This window comes from Brachyistius frenatus, unplaced genomic scaffold, assembly GCF_029030835.1.
Source record: "Brachyistius frenatus isolate BFR_SWC_R1_liver_20210118 unplaced genomic scaffold, ASM2903083v1 Contig_120, whole genome shotgun sequence".
Classification (NCBI taxonomy): domain Eukaryota; kingdom Metazoa; phylum Chordata; class Actinopteri; family Embiotocidae; genus Brachyistius; species Brachyistius frenatus.
The window spans coordinates 1-24,990 of record NW_027210719.1 but is presented as its reverse complement, the minus strand read 5'-3'; the positions used below and the strand labels follow the sequence as shown (position 1 = coordinate 24,990).

The 24,990-nt window shown below is 36.8% G+C and overlaps 2 protein-coding genes and 1 long non-coding RNA gene across 4 annotated transcripts; all 3 read left to right on the top strand.

Moving 5' to 3' along the window:
• Positions 1 to 832: 832 nt before the first annotated feature.
• Positions 833 to 6,746, top strand: klhl6 (kelch-like family member 6). The gene is made up of 7 exons (XM_069713629.1): positions 833 to 1,217; positions 1,295 to 1,460; positions 2,993 to 3,442; positions 3,610 to 3,847; positions 4,352 to 4,554; positions 4,804 to 5,017; positions 5,390 to 6,746. Exons 1-7 carry the CDS (start codon positions 961 to 963, stop codon positions 5,686 to 5,688), a joined length of 1,827 nt encoding a protein of 608 aa, XP_069569730.1. The 5' UTR covers positions 833 to 960; the 3' UTR covers positions 5,689 to 6,746.
• A 9-nt stretch (positions 6,747 to 6,755) lies between these two features.
• LOC138629728 (lymphocyte function-associated antigen 3-like) lies at positions 6,756 to 20,610 on the top strand. Of its 2 annotated transcripts, XM_069713630.1 has the most exons (11): positions 6,756 to 7,170; positions 9,485 to 9,796; positions 11,154 to 11,414; positions 11,732 to 11,827; positions 12,095 to 12,121; positions 12,708 to 12,752; positions 13,331 to 13,378; positions 13,865 to 13,903; positions 13,996 to 14,043; positions 17,838 to 18,038; positions 19,737 to 20,610. In XM_069713630.1, exons 1-11 carry the CDS (start codon positions 7,122 to 7,124, stop codon positions 19,742 to 19,744), a joined length of 1,134 nt encoding a protein of 377 aa, XP_069569731.1. In that variant the 5' UTR covers positions 6,756 to 7,121; the 3' UTR covers positions 19,745 to 20,610. The 2 variants fall into 2 exon arrangements, with proteins under 2 accessions (XP_069569731.1, XP_069569732.1); XM_069713631.1 differs by lacking the exon at positions 13,331 to 13,378.
• Positions 15,306 to 16,765, top strand: LOC138629729 (uncharacterized). Its single transcript, XR_011311574.1, has 4 exons — positions 15,306 to 15,331; positions 15,424 to 15,471; positions 15,953 to 15,991; positions 16,745 to 16,765. It is a non-coding gene; the product is annotated as an uncharacterized lncRNA (long non-coding RNA).
• Positions 20,611 to 24,990: the final 4,380 nt, after the last annotated feature.

Genomic DNA, 24,990 nt, shown 5'->3' with positions numbered 1-24,990 from the left:
ATATAGTATAGTATTATCATATAGTGATATAAGTAATACAAAGCCATATACAATGATTGATATGTTTCGACTTTACTTTAGTAATAATAAATAATAAAGAAAGTGTAGATAAATATTGACGGACAAGTTGCAGGCGTTTTATTGTCAATGGTAATAAAGAGAGTTGCATAAGTCAGTTTCTGTTTTCTCTCATATTTGTTTGGATACTTTTACCTCCTCAGCCTTCTTAAATTGTTGAAATGAAAAAGTCTGAAAGGGAAATGATTTTGTTTCTTTTGCTCATGACCCCACAGACTTATGGAGCCTGTGCAAAGGGGTCACTTTGAAAGCTCACAAAACAGTATGGTGGGAAAAGACTGCAGAACAGAAGGCGTTGGTCAAATGCATCTAAGTGGTGTTAACAACGGGAGGGCTAGCACTGCATCTTTCATGTTCCTCATCAAGATTTAACCTGCCAGTTCAGGGATGAACACGACGCCCTTTGGTCACAATCCTGCTGCTCACAACTATTATCAGTTCTATCCCCCCTCAGGTGCCAGTGTGTGATGTAAGACCATGAAACAAGAAGCGAGGTCACAGAAACATGCTGCATTCGTTTGAGATAAAACACTTCTGTCCCAATGTGGTTTTAGGTGCCTGAAAGTTTATTTAAGGGTATCTCCACTTGGTGATGTCTGGTGGAGGAGAAAAGAGGAACACGGGGGTAACCTGAAGGAAACTCACTCAGCACAAGAAGAGGAAGTGTTTAGAAATGCATGGCTACGTTGCTACATACAGCATGTTCCTCATTGAACAGGAATAGGAAGTACGAAGAGGACAGGAAAAAACAAATCCATATCTACAACCGTTGCAGGCATAAACTGCAAGTGCTTATTTTCTCTCGTTTTACCAGTGCATGTGCTTGTAAAGAAGCTGCTCCTATACGCAGAGTGAGTTTCTGAAGAAGTTTGGATATAAAAGATGAGTGACTCACTGGAGAGGACTACAGACGGACCCTTCTCAGTTCTTGGAGATGAGTCCAGTCTCAACAAGGAAGAAGGGAACGTAACAGGTGCAAATGAGTTATTTTGGGATGATGGAGGTCTACCTGTGGAGCTGCAGAAGGGGATGGAGACCCTACGAGTGAACAGAGAACTGACCGATGTGACACTGTGTGTTCAGGGACATGACTTCCATTGCCACAGAGCCATTCTCGCTGCTGCCAGTCAGTACTTCAGGTAAAGATTACATAGACTTGTACAACTCTGTTTGGATTGAACTTCTAGGTTTACTGAATCAATGCTTTTTTGTATAGGGCAATGTTTTGCAGTGGTCTGAAGGAGAGTCATGAGGAGCGAGTGGAAATAAAAGGGGTGGACAGTGACACAATGCGCTGTCTCCTAGAGTATACCTACACCAGCCGAGCTGTGCTCACACACTCAAATGTCGAGAGAATACTCGAGGCCGGCAATCAGTTTCAGGTAAAGCAGTTTGACAAAATGAAAAATAATAACTTGATTAGTTTATTTTGCACCGTCGGCGTCTGAATAACATACATTTTCTTGTCATATTTGAGCATATTATAATCACTATCCATTCACTTTTCACACTACAAATTGATTGTAAGACCAAAAGTTCTGAAACATTTGTTAAAATGTCTTTTGCCTGAAATCACTAACTTAAAAAGCCTAATCCAAATCCCCAAATCTGAATGTAAACCTAATATCTTTAAAACAAAAATCAACCATTTAAAAAACAACAACTTTTTATCAGCTCGATAGAATTTGATGGAGATCTGTTTGAGAGGGTTTTATCAGCATGAGATCTGCAACACTTCCTCATTCTTTGTAGGTATGGCCAAATGGATGGTCACCAAACAACATCAATTAATGTAAAATGTATTTTAATGTATTGCATGTGAAGTTAGCATAAATAGCACATTAAACACGTAAACGCAAAATGCATAAAAAGCAAAGAAAAACTTCTGTTATAGATTCTGTTATAGTGCTGTTATGTAAAACTCTATTTAAACTGTTCTTATTTTCTCACTCCAGACAGACTTTCCCCTGTTCAGGGGAACTAACATCTTATCGGTTAAGAAATTCGTCACTCTAAGAAGGAAGTGAAAGTTGACCATGTTGTTTACACTGAGGAAACACTCAGTTTTCCATACAGGCCGAAATTAACCATACAGCTGTGACACAATAGAGGAGACAGATGTTTGTGTTCCTGTGCTGTTTTTTTTTTTTTTTTTTTTTTTTTTTGCAAAAAGCAACTTGATTTTGAAAATAAAAAAGCTCAACCATTCTGGCTGGTCCTGTTGCAGCGAGGTGTTTCAGGATTGTGATTTACTGTAAAAACCTGAGGTTAAAATTACAATCCGATTAAGATTTAGGGTAGAGTGCAACATTAAGTCTGTAATACAGTTCAAGGATAATTTCAAAAAATGTTAAAGCTATTTCTATTAAAACATTTTTTTTTTAAATTGGGGGGCGGTAACAAATCCTCTGGTTCATACTGGTCATTAAGTGAATGTGCTTCCACTGTGAGTGATGAGGACGTTTACAGACTTTCATCGGGAAAAGGTTTTCAAAGGTTAATATGAAGTGAGGCTTCAGGACTCTGAGTCAAGTCAAATGGGCATTTACAAACATTTCTGTAATTTCTTGTACAAAATCCCTTCTTTAAGATCGTGCATTCTTGCTGGGAAGTAAAGTGAAATGGTTCGGTTTGATTCACACGGTCTTCGGAAGACTACCTTCACATAAACTTTTAAATATGTTTTATATACCAGTTTCAGGTGGCGTTTAGACTGTATTTTTGCAGAGAAAGCCTACTGTGGGCTTGTCAATCATCACTCATGTTGGAAGGACGTTGGGATGGGAAATCTTCATAACGCGGACAGAATATTGTCGTGTCAATTTCAGTATATCAGGCCTTTCAAAGTTCAAGTACAGCTCATCCGGATTATTTTTTGTCAGCTAAAAGGGGAAATCTGCTTGTTTGTCTTCAGTTCCTGCGTGTGGTTGACGCATGTGCTGGCTTTCTGAGCAAGGCTATGCATCTAGAAAGCTGCATTGGGATCCTGACTCTGGCTGACAATCACGCACTGCCAGCGTTGAGGACCACGGCCCAGGACTACATCACCACTAAGTTCTCTCAGGTGATCCAGCAGCAGGACTTTCTGGAGCTGCCAGCAGAGTCTCTGGAAAGTGTCCTGCAGAGGGATGACCTTGATGTGAAGTGGGAGGAGTGTGTTTTTGAAGCACTCATGCGCTGGGTGAGAGCCCGGCAGGACGAACGCTATTCCTTGCTGGCCAGGTTGCTGTCACATGTGAGACTGCCATTGCTGGAGCCATCATACTTTGTGGAAAAAGTGGAGTCAGATGAGCTGATACGCCGCTGCAGTGAAGCTTTTCCTTTACTGCAAGAGACTCGCACCTATCACCTCTGTGGCAGGGAGGTCAGTATACAGAGAAGGTCCATGTGTGAAAATTCAATATTACATCTTGTGTTTTAGTGTTGTACTAACAGCAGTTTTATGTGGCTATCTCCTTTTTGATTGAAAACACATTTCAGATGTTAAATAGTTTTTCTACTATTTACATGGTTATCCTCTTTATACTGTAGGTGGTCTCAGAGCGAACCAAACCACGATTGCAGCACTTTCTATCAGAGGTATTCCTGATCATTGGAGGCTGCACTAAAGATGAACGCTTCATTTCTACTGTCACCTGTTTGGACCCTCTTAGACGCAGCCGGCTGGAAGTTGCCAGGCTGCCAATAACGGAGATGGAGGATGAGTGCCAAAACAAGAAATGGGTGGAGTTTGCTTGTATCACTTTCCACAATGAAGTGTACATATCTGGTGAGAAACAAATTCCTGTTTTCATAGAAAGGCTTTCTTACTCAAATAAGTGTAGGTAACCCTGTATAGTGCAAATGAAATTGAAAATGTTCACTGTCTAAAGGTTTTGCATCTTCCAAGTTATGGTTTCCATATGTTCTGTCATGGAGTGTTCATCTTTTTTGCATCTTCATGTAAATGGTTATTTAAAGAGAATTTATGTTACCCAACTGAACAAAACAACAGGAAGACATGACGCCACCTGCTCTAACAGTTGCTGTGGTTTTAGGTGTTTCCCAACTCAGAAACTGACACCTCAACTCTGGTGAACTTTAACTGCTCAGGAACATGCACATTGAGAAATCTGAGACTAGTTCATGGGATTTTACATCTTTAGTCAGAAGTATGACTGTGTGGCCCAGTGTCGAGTACCTGTACAGTCATTACCAAACCACTCAGTGACACATCAAAGCTTTTTAAAGAAAGCTTTAGTGACAATTTTCTCTCACGCTCTTGTTGCTGTAGGAGGTAAAGAGACACAGCATGATGTTTGGAAGTATAATGGTGCCCTGGACAAGTGGATCCAAATCGAGCCCCTGCCAACTGGACGCTGGAGACACAAGATGGCAGTTCATGGTGGGAAGGTGTACGCACTGGGTGGATTTGATGGAGTTCAGAGACTAGCGAGCGTAGAGGCCTATGATCCTTTTCACAATCGTTGGAATCAGGTAAAAGCAAATTCTAGTGTAACTTGATGCCAAATGTTCCTCAAAGATGCAATATTTGTATTAACGTTGACTGTGTGTATGTGAAAAGTGGTGATCATAGTGTCCATCACATGGTAACGAAGAGTAAATTAGCACTAACTCTGCTGTATGGAGCATTGTAACATTCACATCTCTTAGTTCATTGTATTCTTTTTACTGTTTTAATTCAAGTATTCTTACTTTGGTGCCTTTTCAATCCTCTTACTGCAGGTGACACCTCTTGCAGTGGGTGTGAGCTCCTTTGCTTCAGCAAGCTTTGACAGATGGATCTATGTCATTGGTGGCGGGCCAAATGGAAAACTGGCCACCGATAAGGTTCAGTGCTGGGAACCACACACAGACTGCTGGGAACTGCGAGCGCCGGTCCCCATTGAAACCAAATGCACAAATGCTGTTACGTTCAAGAACTGCATCTATATAGTTGGTAAGTTGGCAGTGGTTGAATCTAACTAAGTACATTTGCTTTATGGTATTTATATTTACCATAAAATGTTTGAATTCATAACACAAATAATGGTGAGAATTTTTGTTTCGGATATAAGGGCTAGATTTTGCTGATGACTGTCGTGGACATGACTTATTTCCACGTGAGAAATAAACAGATAAACAACGATACAAGGAACTGTCTTTTGTAAATTTAATAGAACAAGATAATATATGAATATCAACAAGAATGATCAAGAACTACAATAAGAATATTAAAGAATCCCAGAGTCAATCTATTTCTGGTAGAGTGTGTGAAATTGAATGCTGCTGTACTATATACGAATATGCCTACTGTCCAATTGTGTTTCAGGTGGTGCCATGCATGCCATGTACTGCTACTCCCCCCTGTCCGACTCCTGGTCCCTTGTGACTCGTCTGGGTGAGAGGGCAAGTTGTGCCATCGCTGCCTGCAACAACAAACTTTTCATCACTGGGGGAAGGGACAATAAGAACCAAGTCATCTCCACAGTGATGTGTTGGGACGTTGGCAAAGGGGTATTGACAGAGGAGTGCGTTTTACCGATGGGAGTGTCACACCACGGCAGTGTGACACTAATGAAGTCCTACACACACATACACAGAATAACGCCGCCATCAGAGACCCAATGACAAAGAATGATGCCTGAGTAGTACTTGTAAAATCAAATAAAAAGTGTAAAAGAGGAAGGAAGCTGAGTTTCCACTTTGTAAGATGCCAATCACTATGTTTACTACAAGGACAAAACTTTTGAAAAACTTAATTTTCATATGTTTTCCTTCCTTTCCTTTTAAAATTGAGGAAATTGTTTTGCATTCTTTTCATTTTCCCTTAAACGGAAAAAACGAACTGAATATTACTTACAAACTAACTGCACAAATAAAGACTGTTATACCACGTAAATTATTATAATTATTCTTGCATTTATTTAAAATTATCACTAGAACAACATTTTGCATTGCAGCAACAACAGAATAAAAAGCAATGTAGAGCAGCAATAACAGATGAATGTGCTATTAATCAATTCAATTAATGAGTGAGATATTGGCTTTTGCAGTTTAAAATGGTAAACATAAACCTTGAAAAACCAAGCTAGGCCATTATGTTAGTTACAGAATAAAACAATATTTCAATGCAATCAATATATGCATACTTGTGAATAGAAACACACTCAGCTGCCAACCGTCGTCTGTCAAGCAGAGACTACAACACTGCCATCAAGTGGTGGAAGTAAGAGTTGTGATTTATTCAAACATGTTCTTCAATATTTTATGAAATACCTCGTTGAGCAAATATTGAAGGTGGTTCGAACCCCGAGTCATACAGCAAACCACTTAAAATAGTCATCTAACAGATGAACTGATCACAGGTGGGCTCACCGAGTTCAGAGCTCCTGTTGAAATTCCATGAAAATAAACTTGCTCACGCCTCCTGGAGTCGGATTTCACTCAGGTCAGGATTCCGGGGGATTTTCAAACTAAAACGTCTTGACGGAGGAAAGCCATCAAATCAGTGAAACATATGGAAAATAGTTGTTTAGCTAAAAGTGGAAGCTCTTACTAGTGAGCTTCAACACTTCAAAAGATGTTCAATTTATTATCATGGAGGATTGAAAGAACCAAGAAATAGGCTATTCATATTTAAGAAGCAGGAATCAGATCGTTTTAGCTGTTTATCATGAAAAAGCAACTTCAAAATAGTTGGCGATACATTTATATTAATCAGATAATTCATTAATTAATTACTCAATCCAGCTCTATCCAAGTTAGATTTGATAATGGCTAGGTTGTAAACCTATTGTGAAAATCCTACCAGGAAACTCAGGGCGCAGCTCCGGCCGGACGGAAGGACGAACTCGTTTGTCGTGGAAATCTGGAAGAGACTTTGGCATTGCTTCTTGTTTTTTAACTCGAGTACTCTCCAGAGTTGAGTAAAACAGATGGAAATCCTTGCTTTTGGTTTTAGTTTATAATGAGGACATTCAACTTGTTTTTTTTTTACCTGATTTTTAACCTGCGACAGAAAGCGAAAGTAATACGTCAGGTGTAGGTGATCTACCTGGAAAATGACTCGTCGATGTTTCCTGGCCTGTCATCTGTTCACCTTCTGCCTAGGTGAGTTTATCTGTGGATTATTAGTGTCCTATTTGGTAAGCTTTTCATTTAATTGTGTGGAAAGCGTCTGTGCTGGGGGTTTAACAGACTTCCTCACAGACCTGACCCGAAGTTAATGATTGATTAAAATGATTTCATATTTTCTCACAGCAGGTAAAAACATTTAAAACAAAAGTGTCTGTTGTACAAAAGTTAGTAGCCTGCTTCTCTCATTAAAATTGTTTGGTTTCTGATCTTCATTGATTTTAACTTCTATTGTTTAATGTATAGTCGTACACAATATACTTTACTTTACTAATGTAAGAACTACACGGAATACACCTGGTGATGTTTTTTTAGGGCCGAGCACCGATTGTTTTTCAAGGAATTATTCTTCTTGTGTATTATTATTATTATTATTCTCAAAGTGATTTATCATATTTAAAAACTCATGAAAGTTGATACACATGTCGCGAGTGGGCGTGGCCAAATGGCTCGAGAGCGCCCCCTACAGAGATGCCCCGGCGGCCACATTTACCTAAATTCACCAAATCCGGTGGACAGGTGTATCACACCTGGACGCACAAAAAAGTTACATTGCACCGTGACGTCAACTCGACAGGAAGTCCACCATTTTGAATTTAGTTGCCATTTTGGGCGATTCTTACACGTTGTACTTTGTCGAACTAGTCCTAGGGATTTTGTCTCACGACTTGAATTTAGTTTCTATGGATAGTTAACGTGTTTGGGATTAAATCTTATCAAAATAATCCGTTTTCGTCGACGCGTGTGCCCGAAAAGAGGCGGCCGCTTTGAGGGTGGGTGAGGCCAAACGGCTCGCCAGGGGCCTCTAAACTGCAGCTCCGGCACCTACATGCACCACATTTGTTGGACTTGTGTATCACACCGAGATGTACCGAAAAGTGTCTCCGCATCGTGAGTTTGTTTTCGTCGATCGGTGCGACCGTGTCGTGGCGGCTATTTTGAGCGTCTCGCCGTGAACCCGCAACTGACTGTAACTTTTACGTACATATTCCGATCTTCCTCAAACATTACATCTTTGACAGCAGTCCCGCCTTGAAGACACCTGATAGTAATATTCCGTCATAGTCGTAGCGCCCCCTGCTGGAGACAGGAAACGAGACAAAAATAGCAACTTGAAGCGGGGATACGCGGTCCCTGGCGCGTTGCACGTCGGGGAGCCGGCTTCGGGGAGGCGGCGCACAGAGTGCGAGGGCCCGTTATCACTGCTTGCAGTTTTAATTTAAATTTACATTTACTTTACACCTGTATTTACACCAGTATAAATAACTAGTATCTAATAACACAGCAGTTCTGCACCATGTTCATATTTATAGTATATTTAATGAGGTGTTCTCATGTATGACCTTTGACCCCCACCCAGTTGATGCCATAGTTATAGTGATGTTTTAAGGACAGGTGATATTGTTTCTTTCCAAGCCTCATCACTGCCCTCACTGAATATGGCAGGAAAAACCATGCTGTTTTTTTCCTGCCATATTCAGTGTCATCCTAAACTCGCCCCAACTCAGCAAGTCAATGGTAGCAATTCAATTGCAGTTCATGTTATTTTTCATTAATCTGCTTTAAATGTTCTCAATTAATTTTAAAGTCTATAAAATTGCAGAGAAAATACAATAGACTGATATGTTATCATCAAATTGGTAGTTTGATTACTTTTTATACACAAGCAAGAAATTCTCACAAGTAAGAAAACTGCAACAGGAGAATATTGATAACATTTCTAGACAAATAACATTCAAATAAAAGAAAATTTGCAGGTAATTTGCTTGTTAATTGATTAAAAGAGTAATCATTTCTGCCTCAAAACTGTTATATCAATGACACTCAATCATAATAAGGGGAAAGAGGGGGCGCACCATGCAGCACAAGTCCCCTGCTGCAATGGCAAACATCTGAGCTTGAAAGCTTCAGACAAAGATAGCAGGTAGTTCTTGAGTTAAGATTATTATTATTATTTTTTTTTTTTGTCAGACTACTACTTTGGTATTTACTCATTAAATGGCATTTCAGAATTTTAGTTTTCTGCCTTCATTAACATATTATGGGTGCTCAGACCTCTATATGGTAGTACAGTACACCACCACCATTAACTACAATCTCAAAAATGATCGTGAACACATTCAGCTCCTCTTGAATGGGATTTATTGCCAAAAAGTTTGATTATATCTGATTATACAAATGTACCTGGTAAACTGTCTCCTTGGTGTATATTGATGAGGTCTTTGTGTTGTCTCCGCAATGTTTAGAATATACTAAGATCTTCAACATGTTATCGTTCATCTTTCTTCAGCTCTCCATTCTCTTGGTCTAGTTGCTGGACAAACTATAAAATACGCACTTGTGGGGCAGACGGTCAAGTTCAGCACAAGTCTGCAGAAATCGCCATCTGACATTCTGTGGAAACATGACGGGGACAAAGCGATAGATTTTAACGGCAAGGAGGAGCATGTGTACAACCCGTATGAAAACAGGGTCACTCTTGACTGGCAATCTGCAGACCTGGAGATCACAGACCTCAAATATGAAGACGGCGGAAACTATGTGCTGGAAGTATACACAAACAACATATTTGAGACTTTAAATTATAAATTGGAAGTCATGGGTAAGTTTTCTTTTTCTAACTCTTCTAGCAATCAACATAAAGCAGGAAATGAATGTGTTGCCATAGCAACTCTAATATAGGCCCTTAAAGTAATCTATATATTAATAGAGCGCAAAGAAAAAGGAAGCAGAGTTCATTTGTAGACCATACAACTGCAACTTCCTGTACAATATATTGGATCTTTTGGTAATATAGTTTTAGCTTTACAGCTTTACGTTACATTGGATATTTAATATTAAACACTGATCCTCACTATCGTCAAGAGTTTATTGTCTGCAATTGGAAACACTCTGCATACAACAACTGCTTTACCTGTTAAGACATTAAGGTGACAAACAATTTATTGCTAAAATGAAGACAAGACAATGAAGACTCTAAAACAAACACATGATAAAGCAAAACAACCTCTAAACTTTCTTAATATCCAATTAAATGCATTTTTTTGTGTCAGTCAAACCAAACAGCACAGAGCAGCAACTAACATGAAGCACGGTGGCCTTGAAAGCTTGTAAAGGTAGAGGGAAAATAGAAGACTGCACAAAAACCTGCTGTAGACTAAAGTTGGAGCTCAAGCCATAAAGACTGGGAGGAAATTGCAACAGGCAGATGTTCAAGGCTGATAAAAACCTTTCCACAGAGTCATTGCGGCTCTGTATCCTACACTAAATGCTCACCCAATAGGTAGTGAATATACATGTTTTCCACCACCTAAATATATGTAAACTTCTTTTTTTTACTAACAGTAAAATGCTATATGTTTAGTTTGAATGCAAGACTTTCACTAGATAAATGTTACACTGTTGTATCGGTATTCAAGTAAAAGATCTAAGTATTTACTGTGTTATTACCAGCAGTTACTGATAGTAAACCAGGTTATCTCTTAATATATCACCGGTGATTGTGTTTTATACTTGGTATATTATCTTCAGTAGGTGAGACTTTGCTCTTCAACCATTAGTGGTTGTTCCTTTATTCTACAACGGTACTCTTTATACACAAGTGTTTTAGGTCTAGCCTTAACCGTATTGTAACTGTGATTCATATATAATCACCATGATGTTTTTCTAACGTTAAAGCTAGTAGTTACAGTTATTTAAATGTATCTGTATCTAAAACATAGGGCTAGAAGAAAAGACCAAACACCATGATGCAATGATTTAACCTTCGAAATGGAATCAATGATATGATGATTAATATCAGTCGTTTTTGCTCCTTTATGCCATATACCACATTTTGTATTGATGTATAAATGCAGTGTTTGTTATTGTTTAAATTTACTTCACTTAAGTAAAGATTTTTTTTTTTTTTTTTTTTTTTGCTTTCATGTATTTCTTTTTATTTATGTATTTTTTCATAGACAAAGTAGCCACGCCTACCATATCCTGTGAGATGAACAATGACAAATCTGGAAACCAGGCCACACTGACGTGCTCTGCAGAACCCAGTCGGCCTCAGTCCTCAATGAAGTTTGAGTGGAGCTCACATGGAAACGAGAAGCCTGGCCAAAATTTAACAATATCTCTGGGGAAGGAACATGATGATGAACTATACAATTGTACTGTGAGCAACCGTCTTACTAAGGATTCGGCTGCATTCACTGCAAAGGACTGCTACACTGGTAAGATTTGTTGTGTATTTATAATTTATGTTATGCAATTTGACATTTTCAGAAATTAATATGTAGAATATTGTTACTACTGCTTTATCTAACAAGGCCGTAGGATTAATATAGAAACACCTGAACTGACAATAACACTTAATGTGACACAGTGACTTTGAACTCAAACTCAAATGAGTTTTTGTTTTCTTTATTTCTCTAAAGAAAATAACAATTTCAACAGACAGATGACGAATGAACAATGAATCTATGTATTAGTTGATATACTGCTGTCTATGCAGCTGCAACAATAATTTCTGTTTTTTGTTTTTGTGCAGGCCAAAGTTCAATTGCACTGATTGTCAGTCTTTGCATTGTCTTTTTGATTGCCATATTACTCGCAGGCATAATGTACCTCAAAACACATCATAAAGGTACAGTACAACAACAAAAAATAAGAAATGGATACCAACATTTATTTATTTATTTTATCCATGTATTTTCAAAACTATAACAAATGACTTATGAATCATGCATTTTTCTGTGCTATTTAAGGATCAAAAGTTCTGCGCTAACGAGTAATGCATAGAAAGTAATTTATGTGCAGTATTAGAGACTCTAACATTCACCTTCATGTACAGTATGAAACAAAATCAAATTGACTCTTTCTTATTCTTCAATCTCCTTCTCTCTGATTCCAGCCTGCTTTAACGTGGAAGAACCAAAAGGTAGAATGCTGTTTTTATTTTTTCGATGGTCGGTCTCAGATGTAGGACTGCAAATTACAAATGTTTTTGGCATCAGTTAATTTATTGATTATTTCATTGGTTTACACAATGTGGGAAAATAAAAAAAAAAAGGAGGTCCAGAGTGCCTGTTTTGTGGAGCAAACGCACCAAGGCCTAAAACAAAAAAGTAATCATTAAAAGTATTTAACAGCAATTTCTGAATCTTTAAAAATGTACTATTTGACACACGAAAGAAGAGTAATTCACACAATTAAAAAGGTGCAAACAGCCACTGTTTTTTTTTCTTTTGAAAATATATTAAACAATCAATAATCAAATTAAATTTCTGTCTCTAGAGTAATAGTATTAATTAACTGATTGTTTTAGCACTATTCAGAGGAGAGAATATTTAGTAAAGGATGCTGGGAAATGTTTATTTTGTCAGATATTTATAAAAAATTATACATTTCTCCTAAAAGGGGTGTTTTGATAAAAATGTCACATCATCTTGGATCATGTTTTATCTGTGATCGCTTTCTTCCTTTCTTGTGAATTACATTGACTTTTGTATGATAATCTGTTTCAGAGGAAGGAAACAGAAGCTCTGTGGATGAACCTCTTCTAAGAATTGGTAAAGGCTGCTGAATGATTCGCTCTGTAATGTGTACTTGCCTTTAGGTATAGGCAGGTTTATCAGAACTACCGGCTGTTGTTATAAAATATGAAAAGTGCTACAACAGTTGGCAAAATCTGGGTTTAAAGCAAATCAATTGAAAAAAGCAGTTTGTCTAATAATGCTGAAAGATCATTGAGTATTATGGTATTTTCCTTATGTAATTTTTCTGGTGTTACTTTTCATAAAAAATATATATATTTTCTGCTAAAACATAGGAAACAATTGTTTCTGTTTGCCTTTCAAGACGTACATATAAATCCATTACTAGCGCTTGTATTTGTAGTTTTGTGACAGAATAGACTGATAAAAGTTGATGACATTTCAGGGAGTTGCCACATATTGCAATTTAAAGTATTTTGGACTGAATCAGAAAGCAAAGATTTTTATTTATTACATTTTATTGTATAGAATCTGATCAAGTGGATGAGACACAACAAAAAGGTTACACAAACAACATTTGTATTTATTATCATTGATCCTTTATAAAAGGGTGCAACAAATGAATTTTTCTGGTTGTGATTTTCTCCTTACAGGTGTCAAAGAACTTAAAGCCGGTTTTGAGGAAAAAGGGAAAGGAGAAGGTAAAAGCAGCAACTCATGTGTGAAACTAAAACCACGTTGTTGTTTTTGTGCTTTTGAAGGGATTTTAAATATTAGTCACTTGATATAATTAAGTGTTTGATTAACTGTATGTTATTATAAAATGTGAAAAGTGCTACAACAGTGGCAAAATCTGGGTTTAAAGCAAATCAATTGAAAAAAGCAGTTTGTCTAATAATGCTGAAAGATCATTGAGCATTATGGTATTTTCCTTATGTAATTTTTCTGCTGTTACTTTTCATAAAAAATATATATATTTTCTGCTAAAACATAGGAAACAATTGTTTCTGTTTGCCTTTCAAGACATACATATAAATCCATTACTAGCGCTTGTATTTGTAGTTTTGTGACAGAATAGACTGATAAAAGTTGATGACATTTCAGGGAGTTGCCACATATTGCAATTTAAAGTATTTTGAACTGAATCAGAAAGCAAAGATTTTTAATTCTTACGTTTTATTGTATAGAATCTGATCAAGTTCCACTGGATGAGACACCACAAAAAGGTTACACAAACGACATTTTTCTTTATTATCATTGATCCTTTATAAAAGGGTGCAACAAATGAATTTTTCTGGTTGTGATTTTCTCCTTACAGGTGTCAAAGAACTTAAAGCCGGTTTTGAGAAAACCCAGAATGGAGAAGGTAAAAGCAGCAACTCATGAGTGAAACTAAAACCACGTTGTTGTTTTTGTGCTTTTGAAGGGATTTCAAATATCAGTCACTTGATATAATTAAGTGTTTGATTAACTGTATGTTATTATAAAATGTGAAAAGTGCTACAACAGTGGCAAAATCTGGGTTTAAAGCAAATCAATTGAAAAAAGCAGTTTGTCTAATAATAATGCAGAAAGATCATAAAGCATTATGCATATTTTCCCCCATGTAAAAAGACTGCTGTTACTTTTGCTAAAAAATATATATATTTGAGCTAAAACATATGGAAACAATTGTTTCAGAGTGTCATCCTTCAGACTCTGAGATATAAATCCATTACTAGTGCATTGTATTTGTAGTGAGGTGACAGAATAGACTGATAAATCCAGTGCTTCTGAAATTTCAGGGAATTGCTACATATGTGAGCTTAAAGTATTCAATCTAGTTAGCAAGAGAAACCAATGTTGGGGGAAAAAAGAGGTAGAAGTTGTTTCTCACTGTTGATAACTGATCACACAAGAAATACATTCATTACAGACAATAACCCTGAAACAGTGGGTAAAACAGCTTTATGGGACATGGATTGTTACCTTAATCTACTTTGGGTCATTACTAATTATATTTTGAACTGCTTAATCATTTTTTTCTAATATTTGTCAAAAAATGTGAAAATCAAAATTTTAAGTTGTTTTCTTCAGATTACAGGTGTCAAAGAACTTTTAACAATCTTATAAAAAAAAGGGAAAGGAGAAGGTAAAAGCAGCAACTCATATGTCTGAAATTGAAAACCACGTTGTTGTTTTTTTGCTTTTGAAGGGATTTCAAATATCAGTCACTTGATATAATTAAGTGTTTGATTAACTGTATGTTATTATAAAATGTGAAAAGTGCTACAACAGTTGGCAAAATCTGGGTTTAAAGCAAATCAATTGAAAAAAGCAGTTTGTCTAATAATGCTGAAAGATCATTGAGTATTATGGTATTTTCCTTATGTAATTTTTCTGGTGTTACTTTTCATAAAAAATATATATATTTTCTGCTAAAACATAGGAAACAATTGTTTCTGTTTGCCTTTCAAGACGTACATATAAATCCATTACTAGCGCTTGTATTTGTAGTTTTGTGACAGAATAGACTGATAAAAGTTGATGACATTTCAGGGAGTTGCCACATATTGCAATTTAAAGTATTTTGGACTGAATCAGAAAGCAAAGATTTTTATTTATTACATTTTATTGTATAGAATCTGATCAAGTGGATGAGACACAACAAAAAGGTTACACAAACAACATTTGTATTTATTATCATTGATCCTTTATAAAAGGGTGCAACAAATGAATTTTTCTGGTTGTGATTTTCTCCTTACAGGTGTCAAAGAACTTAAAGCCGGTTTTGAGGAAAAAGGGAAAGGAGAAGGTAAATGCAGCAACTCATGTGTGAAACTAAAACCACGTTGTTGTTTTTGTGCTTTTGAAGGGATTTCAAATATCAGTCACTTGATATAATTAAGTGTTTGATTAACTGTATGTTATTATAAAATGTGAAAAGTGCTACAACAGTGGCAAAATCTGGGTTTAAAGCAAATCAATTGAAAAAAGCAGTTTGTCTAATAATGCTGAAAGATCATTGAGCATTATGGTATTTTCCTTATGTAATTTTTCTGCTGTTACTTTTCATAAAAAATATATATATTTTCTGCTAAAACATAGGAAACAATTGTTTCTGTTTGTCTTTCAAGACGTACATATAAATCCATTACTAGCGCTTGTATTTGTAGTTTTGTGACAGACTGATAAAAGTTGATGACATTTCAGGGAGTTGCCACATATTGCAATTTAAAGTATTTTGGACTGAATCAGAAAGCAAAGATTTTTAATTCTTACGTTTTATTGTATAGAATCTGATCAAGTTCCACTGGATGAGACACAACAAAAAGGTTACACAAACAACATTTTTCTTTATTATCATTGATCCTTTATAAAAGGGTGTGACAGATACATTTTTCTGGTTGTGATTTTCTCCTTACAGGTGTCAAAGAACCTGTAGCCGGTTTTGAGGAAAAACGGAAAAGAGAAGGTAAAAGCAGCAACTCATATGTGTGAAACTAAAACCACGTTGTTGTTTTTGTGCTTTTGAAGGGATTTCAAATATCAGTCACTTGATATAATTAAGTGTTTGATTAACTGTATGTTATAATAAAATGTGAAAAGTGCTACAACAGTGGCAAAATCTGGGTTTAAAGCAAATCAATTGAAAAAAGCAGTTTGTCTAATAATGCTGAAAGATCATTGAGCATTATGGTATTTTCCTTATGTAATTTTTCTGCTGTTACTTTTCATAAAAAATATATATATTTTCTGCTAAAACATAGGAAACAATTGTTTCTGTTTGTCTTTCAAGACGTACATATAAATCCATTACTAGTGCTTGTATTTGTAGTTTTGTGACAGAATAGACTGATAAAAGTTGATGACATTTCAGGGAATTGCCACATATTGCAATTTAAAGTATTTTGGACTGAATCAGAAAGCAAAGATTTTTAATTCTTACGTTTTATTGTATAGAATCTGATCAAGTGGATGAGACACCACAAAAAGGTTACACAAACAACATTTGTATTTATTATCATTGATCCTTTATAAAAGGGTGCAACAAATGAATTTTTCTGGTTGTGATTTTCTCCTTACAGGTGTCAAAGAACTTAAAGCCGGTTTTGAGGAAAAAGGGAAAGGAGAAGGTAAAAGCAGCAACTCATGTGTGAAACTAAAACCACGTTGTTGTTTTTGTGCTTTTGAAGGGATTTCAAATATCAGTCACTTGATATAATTAAGTGTTTGATTAACTGTATGTTATAAAATGTGAAAAGTGCTACAACAGTGGCAAAATCTGGGTTTAAAGCAAATCAATTGAAAAAAGCAGGTTGTCTAATAATCAGATCAGACACAGCATAAAGAAAAATGCATCTCCTCCCCCAGTGCCTAAAAAGACATGGTCTCCTCCGAATTTTGCTGGAAATGACAAAGGAGATGAGCTCAGCAAACCTATGGAGGAAAAAGTCTCAGAGTCTCATCCTTCAGACTCTGAGAAGGAAAATGATGTGTTGCCGGCTGCATTGGACGACCAAAGTGAGGACACACGGACTGATCTGAAATCATCCACTGCTTCTGAAAACCCAGGTTTGGAAACTACAATATGTGAGCTAGATTCAATCTAACAGTTAGCAAGAGAAACCAATGTTGGGGGAAAAAAGAGGTAGAAGTTGTTTCTCACTGCTGATAACTGATCACACAAGTGAAATACATTCATTACAGACAATAACCCTGAAACAGTGGGTAAAACAGCTTTATGGGAAATGGATTGTTACCTTAATCTACTTTGGGTCATTACTAATTATATTTTGAACTGCTTAATCATTTTTTTCTAATATTTGTCAAAAACCAATGTGAAAATCAAAATTTTAAGTTGTTTTCTTCAGATTGCTTGTTTTCCAAATCCGGAAAATGTTTAACAATCTTATAAAAAAAATTAAAAAAAAGAGAAAAGCAGCAACTCATATGTCTGAAATTGAAACCACATGTTGTTGTTTTTTTTGCTTTTGAAGGGATTTCAAATATCAGTCACTTGATATAATTAAGTGTTTGATTAACTGTATGTTATTATAAAATGTGAAAAGTGCTACAACAGTGGCAAAATCTGGGTTTAAAGCAAATCAATTGAAAAAAGCAGGTTGTCTAATAATCAGATCAGACGCAGCATAAAGAAAAATGCATCTCCTCCCCCAGTGCCTAAAAAGACATGGTTTCCTCTGAATTTTGCTGGAAATGACAAAGGAGATGAGCTCAGCAAACCTATGGAGGAAAAAGTCTCAGAGTCTCATCCTTCAGACTCTGAGAAGGAAAATGATGTGTTGCCGGCTGCATTGGACGACCAAAGTGAGGACACACGGACTGATCTACAATCATCCACTGCTTCTGAAAACTCAGGTTTGGAAACTACAATATGTGAGCTAAACTCAAACAAGTGTATATATACATAGAGGGTTTTATCCACAATACTCAAAATAGTTTTCAGTCATTTTTTCATTAACTGAGATTGATTCTGGTCATATTAAAGGAAATTTGGGAAGGGGTTTATTTCACTAGATTTTTCAAAGTTGTGTAGTTTCAGCTCTAAACTGCTGCTTGTCTTATCCTTAGTTTGTGTTATAATGTTCTATTGTGTCCTTTACTACAGTGTGCTCTAGTTTCTATTTATTTTAGACCTCTCTGTTAGGCTTTGTTTTACAAAATTGAGGAAAAAAAAGGTTTTTACACAATTGTTTCTAAGGCAGTGCGCCTTGTGGCTTATTGTGTGACATGGAGGGTCAGGGAACATGTGGGAGACTGACTGACCTGCTCAGTGTGACATGGACAACATTGTAGAGTTAATAGAACAAACCAACCATAAGAAGCTGTCAGACCTTCTGTGTCTGCTGGAAAGATAGAGCTAGAGCTTCTGCAGTCATTTATGACCCCTTGAGTGAGTCTTTATGTGGGTTAGCAGAGCTAACAGTGCTGCTACTACTGACCGTTTGGTGCATGTGTCTGTCGGAAAGTGTCAGTACATAGCCGTGGCCCCGCTGTTTATCACAGCAGTTTACATTACTTTTTGTCAGCTCTAAATATCCTTTTAAGGTCAGACTCCAGCCCAATTACAAGCAGGCCCCCGTGTTGTGTTTAATGTAACGTTTATTGCTGCTTATAGCACCGAAACTGCCCTTATCAATATACTAATCTTTCCCTCACCTTAATCCATCTCCATCTGCACTTGGATTAACAAAGTAAATCCCAAAATTTCAATCAATCAATTGCTCAAAAGGATATCTTGTTAGACTTTGGTTTGATGTTATCTGCCTAGCAGAAAAAAAAAATCTTCTTTCATCTATTGGCTGTCCCCTGGTGTCCCACAGGGGTCAATCCTAGGTCCTCTCAGGTTTTTAAATCACTTGCCTTGAGGTATGCTCCTCCATTTTCCATTGAAACAACTGGTCTTTTATCATTTTCACTGAATCTTAATGATAATGTGATTTATAATTCACGTGGAACATACTATATATACCGTACACTCAGTATGGTAGTATTATATGAAAGTGAGGGAATAGCAAGTAAACTTGGTGTAAAATTATTATGTCCTAAATCATGGAGCACATCTGTTGAAGGGTGGGTGGGTGGCCAGAGTACAGTGCCACTGGATGAAACACTCAAGATAGATTATACATCCTTAGTAATACACCATGTGATACACAGCGCCGCAGCAGCAGCAATTTCATTATTGATTGTTCATTCATGACATTTCCGTTTTTCCTGGCTTATAAATGAAACAAATCAACCTCAGCTAGTTGTCATCCCCATGGAATGACAATAACATTTCCCAGTTTTGACAGATCAAACTGTATTTATACAAGCACATGTTACAAGCTGGAGGAAGGGCTTAATTCGATTAACTTTATTGTTTATTTTAATGCAGTCCATCGCTTTCTTGAGAAATAGCTTGGCTTTGTTTATTTCAAACCTCCATAGGCTGCTTTTTTTTTTTTTTAAACCAAGACTGCCTCTGAACCATGTTTCCCGTTTTTGCATTCTTAGCAGGTGGGTGCACTTTTTAAATTCATTTGTTTTTACTCTTTTTACTGTATGTTTCAGAGCAATAGAAAGAGGCAGATGAGGATGAGGAACCAAAGTCACCTCCAACAAATGGTGTTTCTTCTTCTGCTGCCCAGCCACAATCATCTTTTACCCTAAACTGTCCAAACATGGTACCTAACGATCGTGCTGAGGAATACAAGGAAGACACCAACTCAGATCAGGTCACAGGAGAAACTACAGAGAAAAATGTTGGAGAACCTGAGTCATTGGGTTTAGAGGAGCAAAATTCAAAGCTGGCACAGAAGAAACAAAACACAGAAGACAACCAGCAAGAAACTGACAGACAAGTTTCTGAAGAAAACAATATATCAAATGTTGTTGGTGACCAAGAAGATGATGAGGGAAAGAAAGTGGCTTCAAACACCTTAAAGCAGCCTCAGAGCCCCATAACATCAAAACCAGACAACAGTAACACTAATAACCCTCAAGAGACACTGGACACTGTACATGTAGTCTCAGATCAGGAAGAGAAGGACAGGACCAGACAGAGTAGCCAGTCAGACAGCAGCGCTTATGAAGAGGAGTCCAGTGAAGATAAAAAGGTCCGGTGTGGCCCAAAAGAAGAAGAGTTAGACAATGAGAGCTTTAGTGAAGGGCAAAACTAAAAATATTAAGCTGTTGAATAGGCTTTCGTACAACTTGACAAGCTGAAAAGAGAAAATTCAAGGAGGCAGCAGATGATCAAATGTGAAATACAACAAAAATACAAATGCTTTAAAACAGTACAGTGGGAATTCAGAGTTCAGAAAAAGTATTGCTTCTACTTTTCTGTTTGGATTTCTTCAGTCTACTTTTTTTTTTACTTTTAATATATTGAAATCATTGTGCATACATGTGTGATATATATATATATATATTTTTTTTTTGGTCTTTTTTTGTCTTTTTTTTTTTCAAAGGGCCAATTATGACACCAAATAAGTTATCATTTAAGAAGATATATATGACACTGATTTTATAACATATAACATCTCACAATATTACTAATAAAATGTATAAGGTCCTTCCTCCTTTTAAAGATAACATTTTTCTGAATTCATAAAGGGAGATTATATAAGTGGGATTTTATGATAATGTATATATTTAATAATAGAAAATAATATTTAACAGTTATTTCTGTGCATAAATTGAAACAATTGTATTGATTGACATCTTTTCGCCCATTATATTTCCTTGCACTGTTTTTTTAAGACCGTCGGATTGTTTTTGCTAATTTATTAATCGCTGGCATAATTATCAAAGATTTCCTGAGCTCTGGAAATATTATTCAGAAAAAAGGAGGCGTGACTACCGTCCTTCGTAATAGATAGATAGATAGATAGATAGATAGATAGATAGATAGAGAGAGAGAGAGAGAGAGAGAGAGAGAGAGAGAGAGAGAGAGAGAGAGAGAGACAGACAGACAGACAGACAGACAGACAGACAGACAGACAGACAGACAGTCAGTCAGTCCCCAAAGGGACATTTTTTCACTACAGCAGCATTTATAGATACAGGAAAGCAATAAAATAACTAAAAAATATTAAATATAAAAATACACAGTATATACAATAAAATAGAATAAAATAAAGAATAATTAAAGTAAATTAAAACTAGCTAAACAATAGTGCAACGTTTTTGTTTTTGTTTTTATATTTAAACAAACAAGAAAAACACAACGGTGTTATTGTTGTGTGATGGATTTTGCCAGAGGTGAGTTATTGTACAGTTGTATTGCAATTGTATTGTATTGTTCAGTTTTTTTTAAATTTTTCAAATATATATTGTACCAGCTGTACCAACAGTACCAGAATATTTATTGAACATTACTAGAGTTGCTTTAAATTCAACTGGTAGAAGAAAAGTAGAGCCAGAAAAACATTTTACAGCAGAAGTCCATATCAAGAAAGGGGAATGATTGTTGAAATATAATGCAACACACTTGAACAGAAATAAGACTTTAATTTAGCTAATTAATTGATGTTTTGTTTCACAGTTTAAGACAAATCTATAAGCTACATACACACTTAGAAAAAAAATGTACTGTTACTAATTGAAGAGATTTTAGGAACAAACTGTGGGAATATATCTGTGCCAGTAGGGGGTAGTGTTTATCAGCCTTTTCCTCTTATCATTGGCTGCTTTTTTTAAACTCGGATGTGGGAAATGAGTTCTTTTTAAGACCTTAAGACTTAGATGTCTGGAGGACATTCGTTTTTTTAAACTGAGACTCACCAAATATACTGCAGAAAAAATACAATACTGAAATGGGGCTTTACAGGAATTTATTGCAAAACATTTTTCATAAAATCCTAAGCAGTCAGATATGTGATTGTGCCTCGAGTTTGGAGGAGGATGCTGATGAAGTGTTGTGTCAATGCATTATGAAGGAATGTGTGGGTCCGAGTACCGTTCAAGGATATCATTCAGAGATGTTCTGATTTTCAGCGCACTTGAATGAATGTGTCTACTTCCAATGTTGCGTTACATTTAGTAAATGAATGACTGTTCTGGCTCTACATACCTACAGGTGAATCCTGTAAGCAGGAAACTGGTGCCACAAGGAAAATAGCCGTCAAGTCAACTAAACTGTCAGTGATGTAAATGCGTGAACTGCATGTTCACTCACTGCTGGACGATAAGCCGGTGTAGATTTCGAAGGGTGCTGGTTGGGCCATGTGAGAAAGTCAGTCATGATTAGTTTAACCTCTGAGTCACAGAGAAGTCTGTGATCTGCTACCACCTGACCTGTGGGTTCAGGGCGCAAGCAGAGAATGAACACTATCCTGTTTCCGTGGCCACAACAAATATCAGGCGTATATTAGAGTATTGAATTATTTGTGGGGACTGAGGCTCCGCATCTTCAGACGAGGCTCTCTGTGTATTTCCAGTGTTGATGTGTGGATGGCAGCAGGGACGCTCACATCCTGGCTCACAGTCTTCCAGTGGAGTTATGCTTTGTTTTCCAAAGTTAACACATTTTAATATAAGCACTGTTTCTCAGACAGGATTATTACAACAGACGGGTGTTTGGAGATTTTCTTTTTGAAAAACATGACAATGGCATGCCAACCCACATCATACAACTTTATTGTAAGATCTAGTTGTTTCTTTTGCCACATCATATAGCTACATTACACTGGAGTGTGATATTCCTTCAGATACGGGCCCCATTACACTTTCACTTCAAGTTGTTTATGTCCTCTTGGCCTTGTTGCAATAGGAGAGAGAGGTGGAATAAAGAAGAATGGGCTGCCCTCCAGAACTGCCTTTTATACCAGGTTGATTAGCATGCTGGGTTGTTTAAATTGCCTCCTGGAGGGCTGATGTGAAATCGAACAATATCCTCTGGCTTTAGAGACTAGCCCCATAGCTTCTCATTTATTTTTATGCAGAGTTAGGACAGAGCCTTGGCACTGTGCCACTGAGGAAGCCGAGCCCAGGGAGGCCAGGTCCGAGTGGGTCAGGACAAATCAGTTAATATCAGCTCAGTAAAAGTTCTTGGCTCTTTCTGTGGCATACTTTAATGTGACAGTGCAACCTGGGCGCCACCATAATGATATGGCTAAATTGTTAAGTGTGGTTGAGACGTTGTAATGAAATAATATCCCTTTGTTTCCTATCTCTATAAAAGACCTCTGCTATGGTGTGATTTGTCTTTGGAGCCTGCTTCAACTGTGCAAGGATTAATGGCACAGCATTGTTTGTCACTGTTATTATTACACTTTATTAAACAAGCTTTTCCTCTTGGGGGACACTGTTTATGACTGTACTCGGGCCCAGCTCGCCCTCTATGCTCTTATTTTTCTGCTAACATTTGGTCATCATGTAAAATTCAAGCGTGCCCAAGGCAGAGAGATTATTATACCCACGGCAGTAACCAGCAGAGTGGAAACACTCATTAATATGCTACTTATATACCTATAAGTGCTACAAATGGGACAGATAAAACTAGTGTAAGGTAAAAAGTTGTTTGACTATCCTCTCTGAACCAAAAATGATCTCAGTAAGGAATAATTCAGGTAACAATAAATATGTTCATGCATTTTTTGGGGATCTTAATACACGAGGCCTTGCTGTGTGTGCATGCGTGTGTGTGTGTGTGTGTGTGTGTATCTGATCAGATCTTAGAGATTTATGCAGCTATAATGTTGTCATTACACCACTAATAAGGAACTTAATTTGAGGATGTTATCTACTATTACTGTTGTGTCTGAACAACACAGAGTCTATCAAACACATCGCTTTTGCCAGGTTCTTATCTGGTGACCACAATGAAAACACTGGTTGTTAGACCTCCGGGCTGAATGAAGGTCTACACAGTGGCAGCCATGTTTGCGTGAGTCTGATGGTGGATTCTTTCACATCAGGACAGCTTAAAGCTAATTAGAAAGTCTCTCCTTGTGGCCTGGCTTTGGTTTGAAACTTGGTCACATATTTGTGCCTGTACACATTCTCTGTCTTACATCTGGGCAAGAGTTTTCCTCTGAAACATCAATAGCAAATTCAATAAGTAAATATTTTCTTCTGTACGGTGAGGAACATTTTTTGAGTATTTACATGTTTTCTTTATGGTTTCTCTCCAGCATTTCGCTCAGGGAAAGCATTCATCTTTTGTGGTCGGGACCCAGAACCTGGTGTAATTTGTGTCTTTTATCTAAACAGTATGTGCAGACAGAAAAGTGTTCTGTGTGTTTGGTACAAAGTAGGCAAAGTCTCTTTTGTCAAAGTAGAAAACTTCAGTTTGACTGTTGCTGTCTGTTGTTTTTAGAGGTTCCAGTGTCGTTTGGTTGGTGAACGGATATTCATCCCAAGAATCCTAAAGACTTTTAAGACCAACAGAATTTTTCTCTAGCGGCATCAGCAGGTTCACATTAAAACGTTTTGGTGACATTCTCAAAAACTGTTAAATGAAACAAAAGTTCAGTGGCACTTTTTGACCATACTTAAAAAATAATTACAACCTATCATTCCCCAAAAGGTAAATTATGATGATAAAAACGGGAAATATTATACCTGCAAAAAAACAGCATGTTAGCATTTCAAATTCATAGAGGTACAGCAGAGCACTGACACAATGAAATTGGAAGAAAGAAAACTGATGGATGACATATTTGCACTTTGATTTACTGTAATGACTTCTGCTCATCATCATCTGGTTTCACACTCCTTGTTTCAAAGAACCAGCATCATAAGATGCCATTTGTCAAAGACGAGCTCCATCAAAGTCATTCAACACTTTGCACCATTTTTAATTAACTTAGGAATGGGCAAA